At 43.0% G+C, this 18,036-nt stretch overlaps 2 protein-coding genes across 2 annotated transcripts; one reads left to right on the plus strand and one right to left on the minus strand.

The window, feature by feature from the left end:
• Nucleotides 1–573: 573 nt before the first annotated feature.
• Nucleotides 574–12,098, minus strand: prima1 (proline rich membrane anchor 1). Its single transcript, XM_076107753.1, has 4 exons — nucleotides 11,817–12,098; nucleotides 10,790–10,931; nucleotides 8,245–8,377; nucleotides 574–2,693 (listed from the first exon to the last, which is right to left on the minus strand). Exons 1-4 carry the CDS (start codon nucleotides 12,096–12,098, stop codon nucleotides 2,594–2,596), a joined length of 657 nt encoding a protein of 218 aa, XP_075963868.1. The 3' UTR covers nucleotides 574–2,593.
• Nucleotides 12,099–16,904: 4,806 nt separating this feature from the next.
• Nucleotides 16,905–17,681, plus strand: LOC142968029 (protein FAM181A-like). The gene has a single exon (XM_076107742.1). It carries the CDS (start codon nucleotides 16,905–16,907, stop codon nucleotides 17,679–17,681), a length of 777 nt encoding a protein of 258 aa, XP_075963857.1.
• The last annotated feature ends 355 nt before the right edge of the window (nucleotides 17,682–18,036 follow it).

An 18,036-nucleotide genomic window follows, 5' to 3' on the forward strand; every position in this document is an offset into this window, starting at 1 on the left:
CGATTGAATTTAAGACAATTTCAGAGAAGTGTTTTTGAATCTACTTCCTTCTTTTAGCTTTCTTCTAAACCCCAATTTCATTCTTGCTTGAGCAGCAGAAATCCCTCACACACATCCACGAGGTTTTGTCACGTGCTTATTTATCGAGCCCAGAGCGAGCACAATATGCAACGTATAAGTTTTCTTGTTTGCGTCATTAAGCCCCATGGAGAGCAATATGCTTGATAATTGCAGTTCATTAAAGATGCACTGTGTGAGACAGACTGAGAGCATGTCCTCCACTGTGGGGGGGCCCAGGAGACACGGCCAGCACAGCTCTCTGCCCAAGACATGAACGGCGCAACACAGCACATTGCAGACAGGATGGGCAGGGGCATAATATAACAAGCTCACGTTTATCACCTTGGCCACACACAGTCCAGTTTGTCTGCCATAACATAACAACAGATTTATATCATATGCCTCTTTAAACACAATAGGCTATGGGTCTGTTGTTATGTACAGTTTTATTTACAACTGAAAAACTCAAATTAAATCAACTTATGCACATCTTTCGGTTTGGTATAATGCATAAATTGTGTATGTACTATTGATTGCCATATATACATGAATGGCTTGCTCCAGCAACATGACAACATTGACATAATTCTAAATGGTAGCACATTGTTTAAGTTTTACTATGTATTAACATATGTTCTGTTACACTGTACATTAATTTACAGTCCAGAAGGCAGATATTCAAATATCAATATTTACATTCATGCATCCTTCATTTCTCTCATCTAGGTACATGGTGGGGTATACTGTTAGCTAATATCTGTGCATGTTTCGATGCAAGCATGTGTTTTTCCAAATTTCCACAGTTTAGCCAATATCTATACTTAACTGACAGCCACAGAGTACAGCCCACTCTCACTGAGTACACTCATCTGCAAGCACACTCACAGACAAACAGACAGACAGACAGACAGACACACACACACAGTCAGTCACTTACACTCACTCTCTCTCTCTCACACACACACACACACACACACACAAACACAAATGCACAGACACACACAGCTTTAATGTATAAAAGCAGAGCAGCGTTGAGTGATGCTCCAGTTCAGCTCAGTTGTGTTTTTCCAGCGGGGATGTGGAGGATGCCTGTGACAGCACAGACACAGAGTCACACACACACATCCCTGCTGAGGCCATCCTCTGTGCAACCTGATCTCTGGCTATTGGCTAAGTCTCCTGTCTCTCACCAGTCACAAGGTCAGGCCTGGGCTCATGTCCCCAGTTTCTATAGCGATGGGCTAAGCCCCTCTTGACAGATAGAAAAATGAAGATTGTCAAATCCAAACAAAGCATGACTGAAGGCATCTAACTGACCCCAAGACTCTGAAACAACAAGATTGAACCAAAAGGCTTGAGATAGCAGGTTTAAGTTGTAGGGGAGGCAAAAACGGGGACTGGATTATGATGCAGCACATTAATAATGTTTGGAAAACACACATTCACATAACATCGTAGAGACCCCTGATGTTTTAGCAGAAGTCTCAGGGAAACAGAGAAAAGCATATCAAACACCCAGAGACAAAACAACTGATACCAAAACGCAAGCGTGTTTTCTGCATCAGTGTCTCAACAAACTGACAGCAGGCTTAAAGCATCGGAGCGTCACAAATGGATCATACGGTTTATAAATGATTCACTTAAAAAACATAGCTATTAAGAAATAAAATTAGTTCATCAAGATATTCAAGATTTGTAAAGATGTGAGTAACTTACAAGACAGTTAATTTTTTCTTTTAAGTAGAAAAATAAATTCAAAGGTAGATAAATAAGTAAAGAAATTGAGCAAATAATTCAATGAATGACTGAAGTATATTACATTGAGCCTAAGTCTTCGGTGGCATTTTTGGCATGGTAAAATAACCAGTATGTCCCATGTTGATGTCGTTGCTCCTCTTTTTTTTTTTCATATGGATTTCTTTAAATTGCATAGTCAAATGAATCCACACCTCAGAGCCGACAGGAACATAATGCCTCTCGCAAAGCATCTGTCTCAAAAATGCAGAACAAAAGATGGACAGTGTGGGGATTGGAATATAAAAAAATGTTGCATTCTCTGTAAAAACTGCATGCACGTTATTTATTTTGTATGATGGGCTTGTCCTGTCTGCTGTATCGTCTGTTGTTCCATTGCAGATGTCAACAGTGTGTGAGGTCTGGATCTGCAGGCAGACTGGCAGACGGTCCCTCTCCAGCCAGCAGCCAACCAGCCTGTCAGCAACACTTGCTGTTACTAAGAGCATAATGTTCAGCCTGCTGTGCCACTTTCGACACCATGGGGGTTTGTGGATTTCTCTCTCCGTCCTTTCTGGCTTCCTTTTTTTTTTTTTACCTTCCATCTTTTACAGCTCCTCTTGAGCTGAATGGTGTCTTCGGTCCAGGCAACATGCCAAGCAAAGAGGGAAGGTTTACCTATTTGCAAACCTTGGATAAAAACCCTGTTGCATTCTGGGTGAGAAGGGATTGTTGTATTTGGGGTTATGGTGAGAGACGGTAATGGTGATGTCACTTCTTACGTCCACCAGGAGACAGTCTATACCACAGTGTTGTTCGTACCCATGGCCTTCTTCTTACGGATGCTCATGGCATATTCCCCACGACTTGTCCCGTTCTCTTCTTTTCGTAGTGGTTTCCTGCGAATAAATATTTTCATAAAGTAAAGTCAAATTCCTTGACAAGAGATTTACATTTGTCTTCATTAAACAGAGTTTATAGACTGTTAACCTTCTGGCTGCTCGAGATGGACTCGCTGGTCTCAGCGATCCTTTCTAATAAGTTCAATGTTCAAAGGTCACTTTTGCAAGGAGCCGGGGAAAAGACACATTGCAACACAAGGGATATGGCAATTACCTACTCTGACTGGCAGACACAATCTTCCCTTGAAGTAATGAGTATGTGTGTGGATTTTTTTTTTTTTAAACGTTGGAATACCATCAATACATAACCTCCTCTTGCGCTGTAGTACTCTGTCCTTTCTATGAGGACGTTCTGGTGCAAAATAAAGCTGCAACACATGATCCCCTTGCTGCTACTGGCCTGTGAAGAGCAGCATCATTCAATGCAGCCCTTTTCATGCACTCCTCAGTGCCTTTGTGGTTATTATATTTGTCCAGTGTACTGTGGCTTCTGCACCGACCCCCTCAGCTGCTCTCTCCTGCTTGGGCTTATGTAACCCTGAGACAGATCTGAATACAGTTAGTACAGTCATTGTTCCACTCAACACTGTACTATGCCTTCATTGCCACAGAGGACCCTTGAGCGACATCTTAGCTCAGTGTCTCCTCTCCCCTTCTCTCCTCTGAAAGCCCTGGCTGGCCAGTCCAACTTTGACAAACAGTCATTCCCAGTCCAGTCTTTTTCCCTTGTCGGCCATCGTGCAACGGGGGGAATCCTTACAGGAAATGAGCTCATACTCGACATAATGCAATCAAATCTAACAACCCTGCAAGAAAAACTATGTTTGCTAAGTTTGTAATGAGAGAAAGTCAAAGAGACTATGTTACTTTTGAAAAAAATAAATAACGCAATCTTCCTCTCTCAAATGAAAAGTTGAATAAACATAAACAATAACATTCACTGTCGCTCATTTCAATACACTCACAGGTTTTTGCTGTTTCAGCTCTTTCTGGTCTGATATGACTAGTAGCTTATGTTAGCTAACTTTGGATATATGTGTAACTGAAATTACTGAGTTAGTACTCTTTAGCACTTCTGTACACAACATTTTAACATGTTGCCATTATGCCCTTTTACTATGATTGCCACTTAAATACAAAATACATAGACTATCTTTCAACAGCTTGTTGTGCTGCTGTATTATGATATTAAGTTATATTCTCTCTGATATTATATCCATGGACTCAAAACTTTACCACTGAGTTGAGTCAATACCTTTGACAAGATCTCAGTAAAAATGCACCATGCATCGTGAGCTGCTTCATAATTGCAGCATTTATTGTGCTTCACTTTGGATTGCATTAAAGTTCTTGCCCCCATGTGTATTCACAAAACGACAGCTGAAGTAATGTCTTTCAATTTCCGTTATGTCAAATGTGTTTTGGCGACATTTCCTGGAGGATATAATACAATTGATAGTCTAGTAAATGTGTATTTTTCATGCATATGCTAAATTTGCTCATTTCCTCGGCTGTCAACTCAATTTGTCTACTTTTCGTTGCTCCCTTAAACATTAGCCAATCTGATTCTGCCACACCTGTTATTCAACCATCTTGTTGCTGTCAGGTTTTAAAACCGTTCCTGTCTTGGCTGTTTTTCAGCTGTCATTTCAGCGCTGTGAACCACGTCAACCCCTCCACCTCCACATACTTTCGTCTGTCAAAAAAGTCACTGTCAGAGTCTTCACCAGGCTTTAAAGCTTTCGACTAAAAAAGACATCACAATGGGGTCTACATAATAAACACTCGCAATATGCCTCCTCTGTCATTTTTAGCTATGGTAGCAACATGGCTCTAAGGATGGCATTTACAATCTGTCTGTCAGTCTACAACTTTGGTCCAGACTGAAATATATCAACAACTGATGAAACTTTGCAGACATTCATGGTCCCCAGAGGATGACTCCTACTGACTGATCCCCTGACTTTTCCTCTTGTGCCACCATTTGTTTGTTGTTTTTAATGAAATACGATTGGATGGATTGCCATGGAATTTGGCGCAGACCTTCATGTTCACCTCAGGATGAATTGCAATAACTTATTTATTTATTTATTATGAATGACCAATAAAATACCTGCAAAACTAATGACATTGCCACTGACTGTACTTTGCTGTCCTTACACCTGCTTAACATCAGAACAAAGACTGTATATAAGAAAACATCAGAGTTAGCTTTGCCACAGTGAGCATGTTAGCTTTAGCTCAAACCACCGTTGTCTCTAAGTAAGGCCTCACAGAGCTGCTAGCATGTCTGTAGACTCTTAGTCTTGTCATAAAGTTATCAAAAGGTATAAAAGTTACATAAATAATACAAGCTCTTACTTTTATTTGACGCTTAACTTTGTACATTGAGCTTTCTTTTCTCTTATAAAGTCTCAGATTGATTATGATATTTGTTTTTATATTCATTTGATTATGAATAACTGTTGAACGACAAACAATGAACGACAGATCTTTTGTGAACATCACACACTGCATTTAGTCCATAGTTGTTGGGGTTGTTTTGGGGATGCAAGCAAGTGGCTCTTGAACAAAGTTATACACAAAATGTGAGGCAATGACTAAGACTTCCTGTGGGACTCCGTCAGCTGGGAGGCGTCATATGTCTCAGGACACAAGGGATCCATGCCGGCCATGTAGGACAGATTCTGCTTGCTGTGTCCCTTGTGGGACCCAGGGAAAGACTCAAAATAGAAACTGTCCAGCCCCAGGGTGGAAACACATTGTGCCGCGGGGGAGAGGATTGGCTGATGCAGCTACAGCTAGGGGAGTTGGGATAGACCAAAATGTTCTCCAAGGGACAGACGGCAGGGTTTACAGCCAGTCTGGGAATTCTTCTACTTGGAACAAAAAGTTAGCAGGGTTGATTTCGTTTGTCGTTATGCAACATTCTTGCAGCCAACTAATTATTTTAATTTTAAATTTTTTTTGACGGATCAGTTATTTATCTGTTATGTTGTAAAAAGGCCGTCTGACACTGTTGATCTATAGCCTGCTGGAAGGTGCTTCGGCCCTGTTTATTTCTCCCAGGACGTAATCTCTGCTCAGACTGACCATGTCGCCTTTGGCCACCACACAGGGCAGAGCAATGGGGCCTCAAACCGACCTCTACCCAGGCCTTCAATAATAGATGCCATGCTGTTGACACATGGCAGGTGGCAACACAACATTTCACAGGTTAGATGAATATTTCATATCAAAGCTGTGCAATCACAGTGCACATTCCTGTTTGAAGTTTGGGGAATGGATCATGGTGAAATTGGGACATGTGTTGAGCTGTTTACAATTACTCCAGCCATCTGGAAATTAGAGTAACATGCTATGGTTCAAAGACAACACATTAACAAACAGACTGTAAAAATCTGTCACCGGTTTTGATGGTGCTGGTATAGTCATTTTGAAAATAAAACAGAGATTAATTATGTATTAGTAAATATTGGATTTTAAACAACTTTGCCTGACAAGTACTTTCCTTTTATTGTATCTCTGGCTGAGCATTTTGGATATACATTATTGCCCTTGGACAGGAGCAGCTGTGATGTATTATCTGTCTTTGGACAAGCCTCCCAGAGCGGTACATGATTGGAAAAAGCATCTAGCTTCATTAGTCAGTTGGTTTGAGTTTTGTTTGTTTTGGCTTCTTGGATGGCTGACAGCCTGGACTGCAGCATCATGTCTTTTGCTTCGGATGGCACAGCAACACTGAAATGCAGCGTGTGTCTGAATCCTCTTCTCTGTGCTTGCACACACCAGCATCCCTGGTGCTGTGGACTCTGAATAGAATTGTATGGAAGTGTTTTTCCTTTCCAGCCCCTTTGCTTCTGACACATGACTGGCAGACAAAGATTATAAAAAATAACAAAAGGCCAGGAGGGCTGGGACCCGCAGAGCTAGCTCCTCTGCTGTCTGTGGTGCTCAGGCCTTGGCCCTCGGCCAGCTGATTTTCATTGGGAAAGCCCGGAGCACTGAGGGGCTGGAAGGGCTATATATAACTGGCTGTGTTATTCTCACTGACAAACCCTGTCTCACACTGGTATTGACTAAGAAGCTCAATTACTGCCTTTGCTTGCTTTCGTAGACAACATTTTTTCTGTCCTTTTCGCTGTGTTGTTTCCTCATCCTTCTACTCAGGAGCGATGGACGATTACAGCAGCTGTGATAAATGTTAAGGAACCACTTTTTTTTTTTCCCTGGACGGCTCTCCTATTGGCTGGTGACTAATGAATGTCTAATGAGGCCAGTCTGGCTGGACCTGTGTATTTTTCCCTTCTCATTCAGAGTGGAGGGCAGCTTGGCGTGGCACACGGTCTGCAGTCTAGAGCCCACAGAGCTTCAGGACACGACCCGCTTGCATGTATAAAAGATGTAGCCTGCGACTGAATGACTGCGCAAATTAATTCATAAATAATGACTTGGGTTTGGGGCTGGAGCCCGTATTGCAACAACACTTTCTTACCACTGCTGCATTAAAAAAGGTGCCCCTTGGCTACACAGGGGCTGGAGAATTGCCAGAATGAATTTCTGAGCCAACCACCCATTACTTCCGCTGCCTGACTTTGCCTATTTGTTGTTTAAAGAAAGGAGAAATAGAGCTCTAATGAGGAAAGCCATGTCTGGCATGCAGGGTTAATGTAATTCCATAAATATAATAAGGTAGGATACTAAATCAATTTAAATACACGTAAATAAAACATAGAAGAAGCTCCCTGATTTAGCACGCACATCTGTGGCTGTGTCAATGTTTATGCCATATTTTATAGAGTGTGTAAATATGCCAAAATGATGTATATGTAAAGATGTTGTGAGTATATGGATGGGTGCACACAAATCGCCGCCTCCGCATGCCTCTCTGTGCACGTGTGCTGCTTTGCACGATGTGTATGCGTGTGTTTGTTAAATGTCTGCGAACATTAACATGGATGTCAGAGTGCATGTGTGACACCGTGCTGCCTGAATGTCACACAGAGAATTGGGTCTGGGTTGTGCTGCAGGCTAAAACCTCACGCAGCCCTTTCTCTAATAAGCCAAATGGGGGAAACAGTTCCCGCAGCAATAGCGGCGTCTTGGGATTCCTCTGCTCGCCTCTTGCTTTCGCTTTCATGAATCCAGCTGCCGCTTTAGGAAGCTTTAGACACTTGTGCAAATTAAAATCAACACAGCATTGTATGGTCGGGTCATTATGCACTTCAATAAATTAATTTATAGGATGTTTCTTGGTGACTCAGTGTAGTGGATCTTTCTCAGTGACATTTATAACCCATTCCATTATCTAACCTCTGACCTCAGTGTGACCCAGCAGGGTGATAACGGAGCCGCCGTTGCTTCACACACAAAGGCAAAAGAGATGGTACGGTCTCCCATGGGTCAAATTACATATGACATGTTGAGCAGCCTGTCTGTGACAGTTCCTATTTCAATTTGTCATCGCCTAAGAATATTTCAGAGATACGTGCGAATACGATCTAACTGGAATACTACAAGAACAGACAAGAGTAAAGTGACATCCAACCTCTTGATGGCCTTGTAGCAGATGATGATGGCTGAGAGCAGGAAGACAACTGAGGCACAGCCCACCGTTCCAAGCACTACAATGTCCATCTCCATCCACCACGGCCTCAACAACGGCACCTCGGGCACCGCCACTGAGAAAGAAAAGAGAAGAAGAGGGGACAGGAGGAAAGAAATTTGGATACAGAAGTAGAGAATGAGTAGAACGTATTTAACTAAATAAATCCGATTTTTTTTATTTATTACAGTGCTCATCCCTTTGGACACAAAACTAACTTGAGTTATTAGTTCCTTGGTGGTTGTATCATACGACATGATAACACAGCAGCATGAAAGTGATTTTCTTCCCTGTCCTGAGTTGGGAAGTAGCTGTGTCCTCGCCTGTTCTGTAGGTCTTAGGTTCAACGTTCAAAGATATCCAACCCGACACAATGAATCATTTAAGGTCCCGTCAGCCTTCCTTACACCAGCACTCTTGTCCACACCAATTACTGTTGCAGGAACCTCCTGCTCTTTCCACATTAGATCTGTGGTGTAAGACCACTCACCAGGAATGTTGTATAACATTGTGTGCATCAGCAACTTTGTGTCTGTAATGCAGAACTTATCTCTTCTCTTTCTGCAGCATTTGATGCTGTACCAGCATCTATTAATCCGTTTAGTCATGTGCATATCCATCTATCCATCTATCTATCTATCTATCCATTCATCCATCTGTGAATGCCGGTTTGTTCCAGTTTTCTGCGCCTGAGAAAATACACTGTGCTGTATATATCTTAACAAACTCAAAGCTCCTGCGTTTACAGTTATTTTGTTATGAATGAGAGGAAGGGTTTACACCATAGCAACAAATACTCCTTAGTAATGCTGTGGACTATTTTCCAACACAGCACATTTCTACGGAGCAAATACCAAGACACGGCTCTCCCCGGTACAGCAGACCACGTCATAAGTCACTATGAATTTAAAAGCTCCTCTCCGCCAAACTTCCATTTTAATCCTGCGTTTTTGTCAACGGCTGTAGGATTTAATTCAGTCAGTGGTAAGAATGTACTTCATTGTGATAAAGCACACTCCTTTGAAAGACTTCGGAAACCATTTTTAGCACATACAGACTTACCTAACAGTGCCAATTTTCCTCCCTTTTTTATAGACTTTTAGCAGATAGATAAGGTCTCAGACATTGTCCCAGTTTTTCATGTTAGCTATGCATATTCATTGCATTTTATAGACTACAGTTTAAAGCAAAATTTCAGCTCTAATCGTTTTGCAAATTGGGCTACTGAAGGAATATGAAGATAATTATGCGCCTGTATGGATTAAATTGAGAAGTGAAGAAAAAAAACGTCCTTAAAATGAATTATTCATGGCGTCTCCACCCTCTGCAAACATTTCTGTGTAAAGTTGAAAAGGAATAAAAATTGGCCTGCTTATCATGTTTATCGTGACACACTACTGTTTATGGATGAGTTCAGAACTCCACTCATGCGTTGGCTGTAATTGGGCATTCAAACCCCCACCTCAGCTTACAGTCAGATGGTCCTGACAGCATGCAGTGCCCAACATTTACAGAATAACTCTCGATAGGTAGCTCCTACACTGAGGAAATAAGGTCCATTTAAATTGACCAGACAGAAAGAAATCATTGGAAGTGATTGATTAAAACCTTTACACTGCTGCCTGTTGAGACTTTGATGATTTAGTGCTCCTCCCTACTCATAATATTAAGGGCTCAGGGTGAGTGATTCTAAAGAGCCACAGTAATAGCTCAGAACGGCTGCATCATCAGAAACACCTGTCTCATATTTCAGTGCACTGTTCATTAAGGTGCTTGAGACTACATACAAATCATATCAACTTTCAGCGAGCAGGCTGGTGAAATATGTTTGCCTATCTGTCAATGGATTTACCATCTCAGAGGGAGTGTCGGAGGAAAAACTGCTGCAACAGGCAGCAGATCAGATATACACGCTTGTTGTATACAAGCACTAACACACAAAACACTGACACACACACCCTGATTGCCGCCAGCTCAACTTCAAAACGAAGCTAAAACTACTGGGCTGCTTCATTAGCTCCTTATCTCGATCAAATTAAAGCTAATTTAATTAACTTATCTGTATTTTAATCAGGGGTCCTCCGGGGGAAACCCTACCACTGAACCATTGAGCTTGGCAGCCCAGCAGGCATAGATTTCACAAGCAGCTGGGTACTCCCCAAGGTCAGACCCGGCATAAATTAGTCCTGTGTTCAGCTGTCAACATCCTGCTGGCTCTATCACACGCACAGACGCACTCTTGCAAAACAGTGCCCATGCACGGCCTCTCACACAGTAATCTCAGGGGGTTGATAGTACATTTTTCTTTTGAGCATTAAAAAAAACACTCCACGTCAAAACAGTTTATTCAGACTAGCCAGTTGCTTGACACCTGCGTTTGGCTGGGAATGAGATCCAACTGTGGAGCGAGAGCAAACTGAGAGAGTGAGACAGACAGACTTGGAGCGAGACAGGTGAGAAACCTGGGAGTGTGAGCTGGGAGTCTTACCTGTGGTGCCCAGTAGCCGTGGGGGAGGCGGTGGAGGCGGTGGAGGAGGAAGGGGAGGGTATCTTCTACAGTGGCATGCCAGCTGGCACTGTTCGCTAACTTTCTCCGCCACAGTCCGTGAGCATGACCTCTGGAGTTCTCCCTTATGGTGAAGGAGAGAGAGAGAGAGAGAAAGAGACATTGAAATGACTGATGCACTGTCCTTCAGTGCATTACTCACAAGTGCCATCAGCACAACACTGTGCAGCACAAATGGAGATGCTTGAACACTCAGCAGCCTCTTAGTTAGCAGCACCGTGGATATCCTCTCAGCATTCTTTTCGTAATCGCAGCTCCAGTGTTGTTGTCACCGGGGCTGCTGTGTATGTAGTACATGCAGAATAGTATCACGTCTATGGCTGCAGCCCGCTCCCTGTAAGAAACCACCCACCAACAGAGTGGGCAGCAGGCTGCCCCGAGGAGTGTGCGTGGGTGGACTTGGAAACTCAAGCAGATCACATTACACATGAACCCTGGCAACACTGCGTGCGTGTGAACAACAGCTCACCACTATCTGTAGGCAGCAGCACGGGGCAGAGGTTAGCATACTCATCACTAACATATGCCTGCTGCAGGGATCCTGGTGGGATAACTGAATATTGTTATCATAAAAACACAGTTGGCCACTCCATGTTACCACTACCAGAGAGCTGAGTGTGTGTGTGTGTGTGTGTGTGTGTGTGTGTGTGTGTGTGTGTGTGTATGTGTGCAAAGCTATATTTCTCATGCCTTACTAAAAACTCTTCATATGCATGCCAGTCAGTATTTCTGAAACACAAGTGTACCCTGGACTTGTGATCCCAACATCCGGTGAAAACACACTAAGCAATGCTTTGCATATTAATTGTGACATAATGAGTGCATAAGTTACTTGAAAACAGTTTCACCGTTTTTTTTTTATCCTTCAGAAAATCAAACTCCTGTTACATTAGTGCAACATCTTCTCATGCGTAAATTGACAAGTGGCGCGCATGAACACAATCCTTACCTGGCATGAGAGTAAAAACAGTGAGAGAAGGCAATGACCGAAGAAAAAAGGCCAAAAACTTAAAGTAAATGGCATTAGATCTTGGACCAGCATTCCTCTTGCGCTGTTCTCGAAGATACTAGGCAGCGATTCCAACAAACGAATGCAGGATACATAAGCTTGAACTGTTTGGGAAATAACCATCCACCTTGTCCAGTTCAGCGGCGATATCTGTGACAAGCGTCTCCAGAAATAGTTTATGCCACAATCATTTTCCTCTTGAGATCCCGTTGTCGATAGCATAGGACAGGCGAGCCGGTGGAGTGAGTAGCAAATCTCGATAATTCACATCTCGAAAGTAGTTTTTTTTCTTATTGGCACTCAGATAGCGACCTGAATCACGCCGCTACTCCGTGCAATGTGAGGGCGGTGGGTGGCCCGTACCTTACATCCCTCCTCGGTTGCAAGCATGAGTGCAAATGGGCCACTCAAGCCATCGAAGTTGAAGAGAGAAAAAAAAAAAAAAACGAACAGAGAGAGATCCTCAGTAATATCGTGCGGCAGGATTCCTCACAATAGGATCACACATCCCCTCAAGTTATCTAGGCTGAAGACTGTATGGGCGAGTCCGGAGGGCAGAGCCGAGGGTTAAACATGCATCCCCCTCTGTGCCAAAATACAGCGGGCTGTTTTATACGGGAGCATCACCACCGCGCACTTGATGCAGCGCTCACATCAGCTCATCCTGACAGTGTGCTCAAACAAATTCACCCTCCGCTTCTCAAAAAGTCCCCCCCTCCTCCTGCCCCCCCCCACATAAAAAAAAAAAAAAACACACACACGGAAGGTGGTAACGTAGGCGTCGTTAATGTCAGCGGTTTGTTTGTGTTTTTGTTTGCTTGTTTATATTTGTGTTATTTTTTTTATAGTGGTCCAGGCAGAAAGTGTAGCCCTCAATGCGTGGAGGCGAGTCCGTAAGGATGACGCGTACTAGACCGAATTAAAGTGAAGTGGAGAGAGAGAGAGAGAGAGAGAGGGAGAGGGAGAGAGCGAGACGCCTACCTACTGAAAACACTGCCGTACCCATGTTTGATGTGCTGTGTGCCTGCTAGAGCACTCTGTGGTCCACTTTCCCAAAGTAGGCTGAGATAGGCTAAACAATACTGATGTAACCTGGCATTTACTGCTAAAGCTCAACTGCAAAGACATCTTTAAGATATTTATTATATGTTTATTTATAAAAAAACGGGCTGCTTTTGACTTTTTTTTTGCCACTATATTGATATATTTTACAAGAGGTGATGCTATAGGCCAGAGTGCAAAGAATCTGTATAGTTTCTTAAGAGCAGAGTTGCATAATATTGTTGATGGTCTTCACAAGGCACAGTTATGAAATTACCCCACAGCCCCTAGCCATGGTACCAGAGAGCCAACGTGACATTCACAGTTTACTGAATTTACTGAAACAGATAACTGTCAGTGGGAATAAAACCTTGATGCTCATCTTAGTGTCATTAATAATAAGGGAAGCAATAAGGAAGAATAGTTGTTTTGATAATTATTTGAAAACACCACGTTATTTTACATCACTTTTATAAAAAAGTCCTCCCACTAACTACGTCTAATGCTGACAATGGGTTACTTTATTGATTGTTGATTATGGGATTACAGAAAATTAATCAGTAACTATTTTTTTTTATAATTGTTGATTGTCATTCTAGAAGAAAAAGCTGCAAATTATACCAAGTTCAAATGTGAGAATTGCTGTTTTTTCAGTCTTATATAATTGTGATTTGAATATCTTTGGGTTTCGGACTGTTAATTGGACAAACCAAGACATTTGGAGATGTTACTTTGGGATTGAGAAAATGGGGATTTTTTTCACACTACTCCCTGACATTTTATAGACTTTCATCAATTCTGAAAAGAATGGTTAGTTGCAGCCCTACACCGTTTAAATACTTTCCCTTCAGTATCCACTGCAGGGATCTTTGTTGCTGCTGCAGCACTGTCCCTTCAACTGTTAACCATCCATTGTCTTGCTTGAAGGCATATGTTTGCAGGTTTCTCTGCTCAGTACACCAACATGCTGCCTGGCCTGTATGACATTTTCATTGCTTACTCATGTTTCATGAATCCACAATAATTTGCTTTACCCAAATGACTTATGTTTGAAAGTATTGCTTGTGGTTTAAATAACAGAAGTGACAGCCAATTGCGTCACAGTCTGCTTATTCCAAATAACACAAACAGCATCCGAGCCAATATTCAAACTACTTTGGATTAAGATCAATGGAATAAGCATCTAGCCCTACAGCCTTTTGGTCAGCTGAGCATTTATCCCATCTCTTGCCTACCAGAAAGCTCTTCACCGACAGTAATGGGGTGAGCTAATGCACAAGAGCAGTAGATGACTTTTGGAGTGGAAAATCCACATATGATGCTGAACTGCATTTGTGCATACAATGCAGGGATTTCTCAGAGTTTCTGAAGTATAGAGCAAGCCTGGATTTGACGTATAGTGTGCCTGGAGGTTCAGCTTGTCCATCCTCTACAGTCTGTCCCAGTATCGATTATCTGACAAGAGGAAAGCACTACATCCTCCTGGTTCCTTCCTGCTGCCTCACCTCCTTCCAACTAGCAGCAATCTGCCACAACATACATCACTGTCCTTTTAAACTCAGATAAGAAAACCTCTTCATAAAATGACTGTGGTCTTTCAGTGTTATTATTCTTGCTGCGATATTTAATCAGCATCTCAGAGCACAGAAATATTATTTGCACCAAACAAAAAGAGATTTGAAAACCCTTTGTCATTCAAGGGATAATAATGTTGAGAGCAAATTAACTCCATGTATGTGTGTTTCTCCTTCATTGTATAAGCCCAGCTTGGCTGTATCATTGTGGAGGTAGATTGCCATCTAGTGGGAAAGTCTGGCAACACGCGATTTAGGTGCTCTGTAAACATAACAGATCATTGGAACAAGTGGATACAGTAAGTAGTGGAAAGGACAGAAAGTGCATTTTTGTCTGAAGTTGGATATTTTACATTGCTGGATTTTTGTTATTCTAGAGGTTTCTATTCATTGTAAACTCATCTGTTCTTATTTTGTATCTGCAGATACATTTTTGTCATTTCTATCACAATTCAAATATGTTTTTTACAAAAGTAAAATAGAGAGAAAACATAAGTGCATCATTGGAGACCCCAAACACTCCCTGACTGCAACCTTTTCTCAGTGGCAGCTTGCCTGCTCTCCCAAGATATGCAAGTAAGGTCCATATGGGTGCACATGCAGCAGTTAAAGTGAGACTTTAACTTGTATGTTATGTTGGTTTTACAGACTCCCATGACCCTCTACAATTGGATTAAAGTGTAAAGGTAAATAAAGAAATGAGTGAATATTGTCATTTGGCTCAGTGTTTTTCAGAAGTCCCATAAATCAGCTCAATCCTCGACAAACATTTCGTCCACCTGTCTTGGCACCAGGACAGCGTCACATTGTGGGATTTAAGGATGCCACTATGCTTCCTCTTTCTCCCTCACTTCAAAAGCACCGGAGTGGGGTGACAGGCCAGGGGAGGGGAGCCCCATTGTTAATTGGCCTTTTCAGCTGAACAGAGAGGTGAAAGGAAGAAGAAGAGAGGAGGACAATAGGGTCCCATTGCCTCTCCAGAACAAGAGGGATGCACTGCCTAAAAAGATAGACCAGTCAGAGCACATATAGACCTGCGGGGCTCTCCTCAGACAGCCCCAAACGGAGTGAATGAGGCAATCAATCATGTTGGCTGCAGCTCCCTCGGAATAAATGGCCTGTAGCCTCGATGTAGACTGCAGAATGTTTTTCAAAAATGATCTGGTGCTGGAGTGGTTCAGATAATGCTTTCAGGGTAGCATAGTGCACAAGCATGAGGTGTTACTTACCAGACAAACAGTTTCTTCGCATTTCAGTCCTCTGCTGCTGCGGTTCAATGGGACGATAGGTACTCTTTTTTTCACTTCAATAAGGGGATGAAGCTCAATTAGCATTTCACAAGTCCCCTTTTCCTCCTCCATTGCAACCTTCCCCGCGGAGCCCATGCTTTCTCTGGGGATTGTCCTGTTTTGGGCCCTTGTTGCCGTTGGCAGGGTGACAGTATTCGAGTGTGCAAACTTGTGCTATTGTCCGCGGGCCAGAGGGAGCCATGGAGACCCCATAATATGACACAGGAAAATGTTTGCTGATGGCAATTCTATGGGCTTTGTCCGACTCTTTCTCCTTCATGACGACTCGATTTAAGTCTCTAAATGTTTGACTACAAATGCAGGAGTGCTATCCAGCTCCTTTCCCTTTGTCCCGCGAGGTTTGAATGAGTAATTCAGCCTTTGTGTCGCTCGATTGAGGGGGCAAACAGAAAGACAAGATTCTTGAGCGTTCAAGCCTCTTTCCATGGTTATGCACTCTTTAGATCCCCCCCTCACCAAATCCTACAGCTGACATCACTCTTGGGGAGGGTAGGGGGGGGGTATATATCTATATTTAAGACTAAACTTTAACCGCTCCAGAATAAAGTTAGAATGCATGCCTATTTCAGCAAAACTTGCGCTCATTTTTATTCATGCGCACTCCGGCTTTTAGGAGATGTTTGGCCAACGCGCGGAAATCACCGTGCAGGAGAAATATCGCATCCCCTCGGCGGCTTTTTTCCAGGTCTCCATGACAACAATTTGCGATGGTGAAGAATTCGATACCAGGGCGCTTGGAGGCTGATTGGGTGCATTGTGAGGGGCCTGGGGTCGCTGATTGGTTCAAGGAAAGCACCACAACTACAAGGAGTTTATATTCATTCAACTTGTTGAAGTGCTCAGCCTGGAGGGAAGTCTGTGCTTGGACTGTGGCTTCGAGTGAGTCTGGAGCCATCCAGCAGTGGTGAGCAATGGGTTATTATTACTCTGAACAAATATCAACTGAGAACCATCACATTCAGTTTAGGTTTGGTTGCAGAATTCCTTTAAAAGAAAAATGTGCAATTGCGCAAATCCTAAATTGTTTTTCTGATTCCCCTTTAGATCTTGATGGTGGACTACAAGAACCAACATGGACTGATTTAATCAAAACCTCTGCAAATATGGCAAACGCAGACAGTGAAGTCAAGACGTTGCTAAATTTTGTGAATTTGGCATCCAGCGATATCAAAGCGGCCTTGGACAAGTCAGCTCCGTGCAGACGCTCCGTGGATCATAGGAAGTATCTGCAGAAACAACTGAAGCGATTCTCCCAAAAGTACTCCAGAGTCCCGAGATGCCACACGCACAGGTCTGCTGAGTATGGGTGCGCCAAACCGGTGGGGACTGGTCACCAGAGTGTGAAGGTCACGGAGAAGGCCGGTTCGGATGCGCAATGTGCGGAGAATGTGGGGAGCGCCGTGGAGCAGGTACCCATGAGGAAACGCCAACTACCAGCCTCGTTTTGGGAGGAACCTAAATTGACCCCAACTAAGAGGGAGCACTCATATTTAGGATTAAAAAGGAACCATGCAGGCACTTCCGAGAGCAGTGAGAATGACAAGAGGAAACGGAGTTGCGATAAGGATGATACAAAGGCCGCTCTGTCGGCGTCCAGTCGTCGCAGCTCTGCGGATAAAGAGACGCTGAAATTGGACCTGACCTCTCACCACTGCGTGAATGTGTGCGGCTGCTGCCCCTTCCAGTACCACGGACACCAGGTCCTCCACAGTCACATTGTTGTCCCACATCCGCCGCTGGGACTGTGGACTAAAGCAGCAGAGACAGAGAGACCCGAGCATCCTAATGGACAGAAAATCCACACGCACGTTGTGGTCAAACCCATACCGACCAAACCCACCGTCCAGTCACCGATCTTCAGTGTGTTTGGATTCATTTAATTACCCTACTAATGGAGCAGCCACACCGAAAATGTGTAAATAGGACTAATTATGTTCATGTTGCATTCTACAAAGCCAACTCTTCATTTTTCAACATTTGTACATGAGACACTTCCTCGAGCACTTATTGGAAACGTAATCTATTTTTATTGTTTAAATCTAAAGGGCTGAGTTGCACTTGCAGAATAGCGTCTTCATGTGCACTTTCATGTCTGATGCCTTTCCAAGTATCTGAAAAGTGACAGTAATTTAAAAGGTTTCTACTTTTAGGTTTCTGCAGAGGATGAATGCTCTTTTTTTCAGCACCAAAAGTCAGCAAATGAATGAGCACATCCTGTTTTACTTTTGTCTTTCA

The sequence above is a fragment of the Anarhichas minor genome, unplaced genomic scaffold, assembly GCF_050575085.1.
Source record: "Anarhichas minor isolate MPS153535 unplaced genomic scaffold, ASM5057508v1 ptg000040l, whole genome shotgun sequence".
Taxonomy (NCBI): Eukaryota; Metazoa; Chordata; class Actinopteri; order Perciformes; family Anarhichadidae; genus Anarhichas; species Anarhichas minor.